The sequence below is a fragment of the Alosa alosa genome, chromosome 22 (assembly GCF_017589495.1).
Source record: "Alosa alosa isolate M-15738 ecotype Scorff River chromosome 22, AALO_Geno_1.1, whole genome shotgun sequence".
Taxonomy (NCBI): Eukaryota; Metazoa; Chordata; class Actinopteri; order Clupeiformes; family Clupeidae; genus Alosa; species Alosa alosa.
The window spans coordinates 2,610,982-2,623,246 of NC_063210.1; the positions used below are offsets into that span (position 1 = coordinate 2,610,982).

The following is a 12,265-nucleotide window of genomic DNA, read 5'->3' on the forward strand; positions in this document are numbered from 1 at the left end:
GACACACTTGCAATATCGACACCTGAGACAGTCAAGTTGCATTAAAGCAACATGTTATTGACCTGGGCATTGTTTAACCAGTGTTATTAAAGAAAGCCGTATGTTTACTGCATGAGGTAGAAGGGCTGCTCAGCTCAGCAGAGGGTGGTCTGTCAATAGTATTGATGACAGCCCTGGAGGCCTTCCTTCTTTCCTTATGTGCTTGGCCTTCCTTCCCTCTCTGGAGCAGCTCCTGTCTTCTCTCCTGTTTCAGAGTTCAAGATCTCAGGCTCTGCTGGGGAGCAGCGCCATTGACCACCCACACCACCTTCCGACTGGATTGACAGCCATGCGCCCAAGGGTTATGGTCATGAGTCAGGGTGTTTGTCAACAGCTTGAAGAAATGGATGGCTGGGGAAACAAGACAAATACTCCATCAGCACCAGTTGTTTTGTTGCCAGTGCTTAGACTGGCTGCCACAGATAGCAATGGTGGTTACTTACAGAGCTGCTGTGTGTGCCTGTATGTTTGCGTGCATGTTGTCGTGTAAATGTGTGTACTGCAAATAAGCATGTGCAGGGGTTAGCTGTACCAGTTGGTTCCAGAGCCATTCAGAGCTGTTCCCTGCTGATCCAGTGGCTACGCGCCGCTGAAAAGCTGTGAGCAAGTGGAGTGTGAAAGACCCGTCCTTGAGCACGCGACTGCAGGGAGCACCGTGCCTCGGTCTCATCTCCTACAATACTGCTATATTTACCTTTGCTGTTTGACACACACCACACACACACGCACCACACACACATTCACGCGTGCATCACACACACATGCACACACACACCTCACACTGTGTTTGCGGCACATAATGAGTTTGCTCTGGGCGAATGCTATGGGGGAAATAAAATTGGAGGCTGAAATGACTGGTTTGGAGGGCTTGCTGCAGGAGAGGTGGTTGTGCCAGGTGCCAGGCCTGAGGTAGCATGGGGTGGGGGTGGACGCAGGTGGCGTAAGAGTGGAGTAGCTGGCCGCAGGGATCCGGCGGCCTGCTGCGGCACGTGCCTGAAGCGGTCAGGAGCCTGATGCTTTTCCTGCCTCTGTCTGTGCTCTGAATGTGGGATCAAATCTGTGTCTGTGTGTTGGGGTGTTTGTGTCTGCATGAAAATGTGTTGGGGTGTGTTTTTTTTGTCAGGCTGTGAAAGAGAACGTGGATGATGTGGAGATTTACAGCTGATACACACACATAGACACTGATATTCAGCATGCATCACTTAGCAGGGGAAAGTGTGGCCAAGATATCCCATGTGAATAATGGACAGCTCGGGTCATGTTGATTTAAATGTCCCATGGTCACATGTCCTTAGTGGTGAGGGAGGCTGAGTGACGGCCAGAAAGTGATGGACAGAGCGCATGAGCCTTTAGCCCCAGATGGTCCCTTCACTTTGATTACTGATCTCGGGCTCAAATTTTGGAGTCTGTGTGTGAAGTTGCATTTTTTTTGTGTGTGAGTCCTGTTGGATTTTGGTGATTATTTTATTTCTTTGTCTCTTGTTCAGTAGGCAGTAGGTCTTTAAAGCGCCCTCCTCAGCGCTCTGAAATGTGACGGTCTCCTTGTGTGCCTTTGGTCAGTGGGAGTTTGTCTTTATCAGCGAGGTGTCTCAAAGCCCCTCATTGAGTTCCCTCAGCTTCCTAAACCTGCCATTTTCTAAAACCAGCATGTGCACAATCACCAGCCCACAGCCCCCAAAACCAACTTTTTCTCAACCCTCAGTTTATATATTCTGAAATCTTTCACTTACACACTGACATTTTACTTCTTTATTTCAGACCAAAAGCCTTTTTCCGGTAGCTCACCTTTAAAAAGCTATTTGCCGGAACAGTGTGGAAGAATCTTCCATCCAGTTTACCCTTCATGTCCTTCTCTCTCAACCCTGGCATGCTTTTTTTTGCTATTTTAACTCTGCTTTGTCTACCGTTGTCCTGTTCTCTTCTGGTGGTGTTTAGACTGAACAAAGGTTCTTATTATTCATATACTGTAGCTCTGTGTGTGTGTGTGTGCCTCTGTGTGAAATGTTGGCCATTAAAAACAAGGTGAACAGACTTTAGAGGGTATGGATGTCTCTTCAGCTGATTGTGTCCTCCCCAGCAACTGTCCTCTCGCTTGTTCTGCTCCCTGCTGTGCTGTCCCATAGTGTCCCCTACACACTGACCCTCCCCTGCCTCTTCTGTTGCACTGTCCCCTGACTCAGCATCAGAAGCAGGACGTCCGTTCTGACCCAACTGTTCATAGACACACAGGCCTCAAATATCTCCCCACTAAGTCACACCTTTGACACCGCTTTGAATAGTGCATTTGTGTCTGGGCATGCAAATGTGTGTTTGTTAGGCGAGGTGGCACATGATCAAAGCCACACACATCAAGTTGCCAGTGCAAGAGCTGGCATCTCAGATCACCTTGTAGGCCTCCTCTCTGCTCCATCAGAGAGTAATTGGAGTTCCACCTCTTCCCCACCCGGCACTGCCTGCCAGCCAGCCCATCCCAGCCCAGCCCAGCCCAGCCCAGCCCCACCTGGTCCTCCTCTGATCTCCTCACAGCAGTGCTGGGGAGCTGCCGTAGTGGGTGGGATGCAGCAGCTGGGTTTGAGCCTCTAAATCCCATGATTCTCCATTCACGCACCTGCCAGTATGCTATGCAGGGGGGATCTGGGAGCTGTAACGTTTGAGTGAGCGCACACGCTGAACTTGTTCCACACCTGTTCAGCCCGTGTCTTTACTCCCACAGAGCCTAGTCGAGGGGGCAGACTACATCCACACAATGAGCTCTGTCACTGGGTGCCTTGAGTGGTCAGATGTGCTTTCAGGGAGCTGTTTTAGCTGCTTCTTTTTTTTGTTTTCTTTCTTCCTTTCACTTTTTCACTCTTTCACAGATCTCCTCCAGCCACTTTCTCTGGAGGCTCGGGGGATTGTCCCTCTTGGCCCAATTAAAGGCATAAAGCCAGGCCTTGTTTTATGTGACTGTGCTCGCCTCTCTCCCGCATGGTGTCATAGCGGAAAGTGAGACGGATGGTGTTGCCTGTGGGGAGGTGGGTCTACCAGGACTCCCCTCTCTCAAGACCAATGTCCTTGCCTTTCCCCACCACCGCCGCCAGCGCCTGCTCTTTCCACTCATATCAGCGTGGATTCTTTTAGAGGTCGATTAAAGGTGCATCATTCGTTAAATATATTTTTCATGATTGCTTTTAATTAATAAATGGTAAATGGGGCCAGGATGAATCAGTCATTCTAACTAGGAAGGTAGGAGCCTTCCGAGGTACGTTCTTTTTACTCCACTGCAATTTGCCTCCCGTCCTTTGCTCTAGCCCTCTTTTTAAAGGGCAATATCATTATCAGCATTGTGTGGTGAGTGCATGACTCCTAAAATGCACAGGCCTTTTTGCACCATGAAACTCAAAGTCTTGGACCTTTTACTTGATGGTGTGGGTGAAGCAGACATTCAGCATTACTTTCCCTTTCCAAGTGCTTGTCTAGACGCCGATATGGCTGTACAGTACAGTCAGCCGGAGCTGGTAAGCATTATCTGGCATCTGGCTCTCTGCATGTTTTTCAGTCTGCTCTGCTCTGCTCAAAACTCCACTATATATTGTTTGTTTTTGTCAGTTGAGAATATGAGGCCCTTCTACAAGCAGAAAAAAAGCTGCATTGAGCATCCCTTTTCAGAATTATTCTCCTTCATGTACTGTCAAAAACTAGATGTACTGCAGAGCGGTACAACATATGACCGCCGCCCAGTCCAGCACATTTTTTCCACAAAAATAAATCACGCTGAAAGGCCTTTATGATTCTAACGGTCTTATGCATTATCCACACTCAATTCTCACTGGTATCTGCTAGACAACAAGTACCAAAACATGATTAGTTCATAGATTTCACATGTAAAATTCATTTTATACAACCCCACCCCATCTTGCCTGTTCATAATTCTGAGAAATTCTTGAATTGTTTGCATGTGTGCGTGTACATGTTTATGTTTATGTGTGTGTGTGTGTGTGTGTGCATGCTTGTGTGTTTGCCTGCGTGTGTGTGTTTGTGCATGTGCATGCATGCGTACATATGTCTACTGTGTGAGTATGTGTCATATGTATGTGTGTGCGTGTGTATCTGTTTATGCACATGGGTGCACATGGAATGGGTTAACATGGCCCCTGGAGGCAAACATACGGAAAAAATTGGTCATCTTAGGCCCTACGGTTCTCAAGATATTCACAGAAAACTGTGTCTGCCCTACCCTCCTTTCGGGGGGTCCAGTACAGCGGGGGGGCTACAGATCAAAAAACGAAAAACGATGGTTCCATGCTATCCATATGGGGTTACATGCCCACCATGTTTCGTCTACCCCGGTCTTTCAGTGTCCCGGGAATCCTTGACGGAAATTTGGACATGCGAAAAAGAAAAATCTGACTGAACCTATATGACCGCCGCTTCGCTGCGTGGCGGTCATAATGATTGTCTAATGCAAATCCTTTTGAGACTGCGAGAGCCATTATTCAGTTTGCCTTGTTCAGCAGTAAATGAACACATTTTGTAAAAAGCGTAAACTAAATGGGCCTGGAGCAAGAACATCAAAACACAAAAACATGGCTGGCATCTTTTTTCCCCTCATTCAGGCACTCAGCGTTTCCTTGCACACTGCTCAATTTCACCTAGCTCTGTATCAGTAGCAGAAAAGAGTGACTATAATATACATATTATGTCCCCCGCTACCCTGATCAAATGGATGATAGGAGCTCATATCTCTCTCTCTTAAAGAGATTATAATTTTTTTATAATGCAGGGTCACATGGAAGATACTTTTCCTGCTACTATTCTTCCTACTATACTTCCATCTTTGTGTTGGTTAAAGATGCTATGATGGATATGTATTGGGAGTTAATGGCTCAGGCAGGTGGATCTGGAGGTCTTTGAGCTGGCCCTAGCCAAGGTCGCTCTCTTTTACCAGTGCCACTGTAGAGGACTAGAATGAATGTGAGTTAATGAAACTGGTTCCTATTCACCGTAATGCTTTACTGCTGGTTGCATTTCAATCAAGCATGTTAGCTTTAAGTGAAGATTGATAGTCTCACTGGAGTTATAAAGATTGCTGCTGCAAAAAACCCTCAGGAATAAGTTTGATCCCCCCCCCCCACAAACCCCCTCCCCTCTACTTGGATTTCATTAGATTCACCTCTTAAGAAAACAGTTACCATGGCAACGGGCCCTGAGTACCTCATGAAGAGATGAAGTGTAGAGATCAGGCCTAAGAGGACACCCTGGCATCGTTTTGCTCTCACTCGAGATTTTGTGTGCGAAAGATAGAGCAGATCAGGATGATGGGCTGTCAGGGGAATTCGGAACAGAGTCGTGCAGTCGGTGTGCTCCAGACTGGATCGCCATCTGTTTGGAAAGGGACCAAAGACGACAGTTTGACAGAACCGCCGTGGGGGGTGTGGGCTACCTTAGGCTTCCGTGTTGATCGTCTGCATACTACTCCCTGTCCGTTTGTACTGTATATGAGGAGATTCTAATTTTCCTGAGTAGTGGTGTCCAATGTTTGTCTTGCCTTCAGTAATGGAAAGGAATGGAGACAGAAGCCAAGTCCACCACGTGTATTCAATTTACTCTATAGATTTGTTTTCTCCCCGTGGGGAGCTAGGCTGAAGCGGCAGTATTGCTTGGAGACTTAAGAATTCTTCAAGCCTAAGCCATATTGTATCAGTGAAATCAATGCAACATTTTTGGTTCTACTTCACAGCCTCTACATTTTAAATGATTTGATGGGGCTACAAAAACATGATTTAACTTTCACGCTTTGCTACTTTCCTAACAATGGCGCATTCCCCATCTACCGACGGAGGTGTTGCATGTTGCATAGAAATGTCACTGTGGTGTAATTGAATTGGATGATTTGGGAGGCAAGCACTCTAAGATTAGTCACACACTACGAAGCTAGGCATCATCGACAAAAAAATGTGTCATTACTGTGTGTGAAAATATGAAGGGCAAAGAAGACAAGGACTGATAGAGTGATCTTAAATCTGCAGTGATATCTTTCCATCGTTCTGTTCGTGACGGGGAGCATTTCTGTCAGGCTGCTCAGAAGTCCAGGACTTTGTAGGGTATTCTATTATTCAGCTTTAATGAAGGCCCAGAGAGCCAGGGTTCCTGCTGCCAGGTGAAGTGCAGCTGAACCTGCACAGATTGGATCTCTCCCAGGAGTGAGTGCTCTTCCCCAGCTCCTTACCCCTTGCTGCAGTTGGGGGGGTTGGAGTGGAACTGTGCTCCTGGCCTGCAGAAGGCACGCCGCCCGTCGCTACAGCAGCTGCCAGCCGCCAAACCAGGACGTCCGCTCCCGCCCTCGGATCCGTCAAATTAGCGGTCAGATGAAGAAAGATGAGCTCGTCATCCTCAGACAAGTCCCTTAACTAACACAGTCATGGGACGTGCGTCCGCCATTAGTCTCCCTCCCCCTGCACCCCTGCACTCCCTCTCCTGGGAACAGGCTGACGTGTGTGGCACATTGAAAGTCAAAGCAGCTCCTCTGACTGGCTCACTTCTCCCTCATCCTCTTCTCTCTCTCCCCCATGCTGGCTTCTCTTGGTGTTTCCCTCTTGCCCATCCCTCCCTGGCGCTTATGTCCCCTTCTTTATCTCCACAGCCACCAGGTAATTGGCCCTTTTGTTCATCATTTAGACGGAGTGGGGAGGGATGCTCCAGCTAAGCAGCTGTGCAGGTTATCCCAGCCTTTCTAATCAAGCCCAGCCTAATTGGTGTAAATTGGGTTTGCGTGGGCTAGAGCTAACACATCATCCCACTGAATCCCCACTGATGGCACTGTACGCTCTTGTGTGTGTGTGTGTGTGTGTGTGTGTGTGTGTGTGTGTGTGGCGTGTGAGTGAGTGTCTGTGCGTGTGAGTGAGTGTCTGTGTGTGAGTGTCTGTGTGTGAGTGTCTGTCTGTGTGTGTGTGTGTGTGTGTGTGTGTGTGTGTGTGTGTGTGTGTCTATCTGTCTGTGTCTTAGAGTAGTAGTTTCCCTGCTCATTTGATGGTCTGAGCAGAGAAACACAATGATGTACTGGGGCTCCATGAATAATAGATGGTGAATAGCAGCATTTGAGGCATTGGCACACTGGACGCTCTGCTTAACAGCCTGTGTGGATTATTTGTTTCTGTGTGTTTCATTCTCAGTGTCAAACACAACATCTGCCATTACCAAGGCCTCCACAGATGATTACATGTCAGCATATTTGGGATGTACAGTACCTGGCTGCCTTTGTTTCTAGGGAGATTCCAGCTTCCAATGAATTATTCTTGGTTTGTGTCTGACTCTGCAGCAAATTTGGATGCTGTTTTTTTCTCTGACGCCGTGGCCTCCTGTCAGTTGTTTCATTATGAATGGCAGGGTGAAACAGTGTTGCTCCGAGGTTGTCAAATATTTGACGACTTCGGGAATTTTTGTTCCTACCTCACCTGACTTTGGTGGATTAAATATTGAGAAATGCAGCCGAGCCGAAGCAAAAAGTACACAAGCACACATGCAGAAGTACGAACACACACACACACACACACACACAAGCACACACACAAACACACACATACACGTATGCAGGAAGAGGGAAATGAAATGCAGGCAACGCTAATGTGCTCAGCGTTCTAGCACAGCCCAGCTCAGCTATGTAGGTCAGGTGTAATTACTGCTGCAGGATAGATCTTCATATGAAACAAAAAGTCAGATATGGGAACAACCATGAAAGGCTAATAGCTGAGTCATAGCTTTATTATGCAAGCGGAACAATCAAGGCCCTTAGTTTGCCGTGTGACAGCCTCTTCCCTCACCGATGAATGCCCAGGGATGAGATGCCTGGTGTCATGGCATCAGCTGATCAATTAACTTGGAACTCTAAGGGGAAAATAATATTATTAACAGAGATTTGCTATCAGACAAGGCCGAAAAAGACAGATGCCCTCTTTCCCCAACAAGTCGTTTTGGCTTGGTTACCGGCACCGGTGGCAGTATGGCTGGCGTCCTCGACGGGAGCACAGTCCCAGGATGGTGCAGCTTCAAAGCGCTTGCCCAGCCTGCTGAGTCACAGCACGCACAGCAACATTTGGACGTGCATATGTGTGGCTTTAGCACTGATTGCGCCTGGGATGATTATTTTCTTAATGTGTGAACAATGTAGCATACATAATTGTAGCAGACAAAAATTTCCCAGCAAGCCTTGATTTTTGTAGGCTCGTCTCATCTCCCTAGACTATGTTTTCCACAGCCATATCGCCATCTAATGAGATTGCAGGTGGACTTTACTGCAGCATTTTTTCATGTATTTGATTTCATGCATATCCTTAATTTGCCTGATTAACTTTTATGTGTTTCTGGTGGCTGTCAGAATTTATGGGCATGTGTATATCCATGCCCAACATTAATTTGATCCTGTACTCTATTACTTTAGCCCCTCAAAATATGCCAATATGCTCTCATCAAAGTTGTTAAATCTAGCAAAAGTCTGAAGTCAAGATTCATCATCTTTTTCCCTCTAATTATCACATTTATTAGTTTTATCCCAGCTTGATGTTCAAACCAGTGGTTTATTATGCCATCAATTCTGCTAATTCTTGCATTGATTGGTCCCCAGTTAATTACATGTACCATCAACAGCCTCCAATTTTAATGACAGAGAAAACACAAATTCCATTACATTCCCACAGAGTCTTATCCATGCTGTTAATTGGACTTAGGACAGCTTTGTGTGTGTGAGGCGGAGGCTCGTAGTTCTGAAACTCCCAGTTCTGTTCATTTGGTTATTGCAGAGTGGTGTATTCTCTATCCGCGCAGCTGCGGGCCTCACTGGAGGTCAGGATAAGGCTTAAGGGTCATTCCACGTCAATTGAACCAGGGCCCACGCACTTAGGTCTCAAAAAATTCTGAAAAAATTACCAGGTGTAGCTATGTTACCCAGGAGACACACTGTAAAATTACTCTTAGGTAAGATCAATACTTTCCAAGATATGGACAGTTTTACAGAGGGAGGGGGGTGTCGATTTTGGTCGGCCTCTTTTTTTTGTCAAAGTTCACAAGCCCACAGCGCAAGAACTAAACCATGTAGGAGGCTCAAATTTTGCATGCTGGTACATAAATAAGAATAGTATGTAGCAAAATCGTCATGTTTGGTCTGGATAATCCTGCATGGTCATAGCTGTCCCTCAAAGTTGATACAAGTTTTATTGGAGTTTTTGGCTGGGCTCTGTTTAGGCCTTCAGAAGACATATTTGTACTCAACATAGACTCTTGATTTATTTTCCTTACTGAGATAAGTAGAAACACTCTCACAAAAAGCAATGAACAGAAAATAAATTCCTTCAGGGTCTGAACAGCAAACCTTACTAGTCTGAAAAATCATTTTGGTTCTCATTTTCAGAGCACCCAAACACCTTGTGGGAATATTTATTTATTATTATATTTATTTAAGATTTATTTTTTTTTTCATATTTTTTTCTTTATTCTCCATGAGTTTTCTTTTTTTAAAACCATCTTATGCAAATCTTTCTTTTTTCACTTTTCACCCTGAACATGGGCAAAATGCACCATTGAGATCAATATGTTTTGTATAGAGCTACCACAGGTTACTCTATACAACCACAGGTGGCACTGTGGTAACTCTACACAAAACATATTGATGTCAATGGGGCATTTTGCCCATGTTCAGGGTGGAAAATAAAAAAGAAAGATTTTCATAAGACAAGTCAAATTGGTGTTTTTAAAAAGAAGGGATCGTGCATTTTTTGTATATTCCCACAAGGTGTTTGGGCGCTCTGAAAATGATAACCAAAATGATTTTTCAGACTTGTGAGGTCTGCTGTTCAGACCCTGAAGGGATTTATTTTCTGTTCATTGCTTTTTGTGAGAGTGTTTCTACTTATCTCAGTAAGAAAAATAAATCAAGAGCCTATGTTGAGTACAAATATGTCTTCTGAAGGCCTAAACAGAGCCCAGCCAAAAACTCCAATAAAATTTTGATCAACTTTGAGGGACAACTATGACCATGCAGGACCATCCAGACCAAGCGTAACGATTTTGCTACATACTATTCTTATTTATGTACCAGCAAGCAAAATTTGAGCCTCCTACATGGTTTAGTTATTGCGCTGTGGGCTTGTGAACTTTGACAAAAAAAAAGAGGCCGACCAAAATCGACACCCCCTCCCCCTGTAAAATAGGCTGTATCTTGGAAAGTATAGATTTTACATAAGAGTAATTTTACAGTGTGTCTCCTGGATAACATAGGTACACCTGGTAATTTTTTCAGAATTTTTTGAGACCTAAGTGCGTGGGCCCTGGTTCAATTGACGTGGAATGACCCTTTGAATTTCCCCTTGAGGATCAATAAAGTATCTATCTATCTATCTATCTATCTATCTATTTTATGTTAATTCAGCCACTGAGTCCATGGGGTCTCCCTCGTCATCTTCACCATTGAGCTGATGTGGGAAGTGACTTAGGTTTCTGATGCTACGTTGGTGTGGCCTGCAGTGTGGACACCATCACTTGACCGCTCTTTATTTAACCGAGGCTATATGAGGCTCAGAGTATTACTGAAGCCTAAATCAACATCCAACATCCATCCATCTATTTATTCAACCACTTATTTAGTCATCTCTATCTCTCCATCCTTACGTCTGGCTGCTTATCTATCTGTTCATCTATCCTCCAATCCATCCCTAATTAAACAATGTTTTGTCCATGTGTTCTCCAAATATTTGTAAAATGTTTCTTCCTTTCCAGCCCACTCATCTTCCGCTTGTGCGTCAGCCTCTCAGGACCTCAGACTAAATAGTGTGGAACCGAATACAATGGGCTGTCTAGGAACCTAAGCCTTGTGTCTCTCTGTGTCCACAGGGCAGTTTCGTAGCCAGCATGACAGCCACTCTGCGTCAGATGGAGGACTACCACTACTCTCATCTCATCAGCACCTTTGGCAAAATGAGGACGGATGTAGTGGTGAGTTCTACACTTCTGTGCTCTCTAACCATTTGTTTGGCAGTGCAGTGCAAAAGCTGATAAATGCTGAAGCGTTGTTATGTTATGCAGATGCAGATAGTGCACTGTTGCAGTTGCGTATACAAAATGAGATCTCAGGCCCACCTTAGCGTAGCCTATTTGTCCAACAAAAACTGTGCATCTCAATGAAGTCATCGGGTCGCTTGGCTTCCATGTAGTCCTCTGGCTCTCTGCTCTCATCTCTAATCTGGACTGATTTGGGAGGCTGGTGATGGCTGGGACAAAGCGCTGCTCCCTCCCTGTGGCCACATCCAGTCGTCTCCCCAACACCAGCCGGCTTATTGATGTGCCAGCCAGCCAGCTTTGAAACATCCGGGCCTTCAAGTTTGTTTCTCTTCTTCTGCTTTTGGCATTGGGATTTGGCAAACCACCTGCGGATGGTTTACATAATCTTCCATTCGGATGGCCTCCATCTCCCCCCCCCCCTCCATTCCCTAGTCTCTGTGGGGAGCCCCCTGCAGCGCAGACTCACTGCAGATGAGACCCTTTGGTCTGCTCTGTCTGGCGGAGATGCAGACGTGTTGGACTCTGAATGGTAGACAGGTATCTGAGGTAGCCAGGCATAGCACCTAAGAAAATGTGTGCCTAAAGGAAAACGCTTGCGTGCTGAAATAATGATAAATAGTGATGTAGCATTTTAACATAAGCCGGAGTCAGTCTGATCATGCTAACATACTTTTTGTGTTGTATTGAAACACACACTGTGTAGGTTGGCTGTTCCTCTCTCTTCTCTAATCAATCACAAGTGCATTGCCTCTCTAGAGCAATTTAGGAGTCAGAATATTTGAGCCTGACCATAGCAAATAAATAAATAAAGACCCTGGTGTGGTAGCACGTGCAGCCAGTCTCTCCTGTGCTGAGGCAGCCGGTCAGCCGGCTGAAGACAGACCCGTCTCTGATTTATCCTCCTCGGGGGTTGGCACGGCTCGCGGCGGCCTTCCAGCATTTGGCAGTGGCTCAAGCAAACTCGGGGTTGTTTGCCGTCACCCCCACCGACACCCTGCCTGGCACAACCCCGCATCAAGTTTAAATAAGAGATGATCATGCCCCTCACGCTGCTGAGCACCCGGCGCAGAAACACAAACATGAGGCTCACCTAGCAGCAGTCCACTCTGGCCAGCATTTCTGCTAAAGTGAATTGTAATGAGGGGCACCAAAGACTGGAGCTCCCAGTGACGTCCTTACAATAACCTTTCTCTACGGC

General features: G+C 46.0%; 1 protein-coding gene across 1 annotated transcript in view; it reads left to right on the forward strand.

Moving 5' to 3' along the window:
* The window catches only part of dock1 (dedicator of cytokinesis 1), a 218,377-nt gene that overhangs the window by 131,099 nt on the left and 75,013 nt on the right, over nucleotides 1–12,265 (forward strand). Inside the window, 1 exon segment of the mRNA XM_048233987.1 lies at nucleotides 10,900–11,001. Within this exon segment, the coding sequence (XP_048089944.1) occupies nucleotides 10,900–11,001 (102 nt within the window).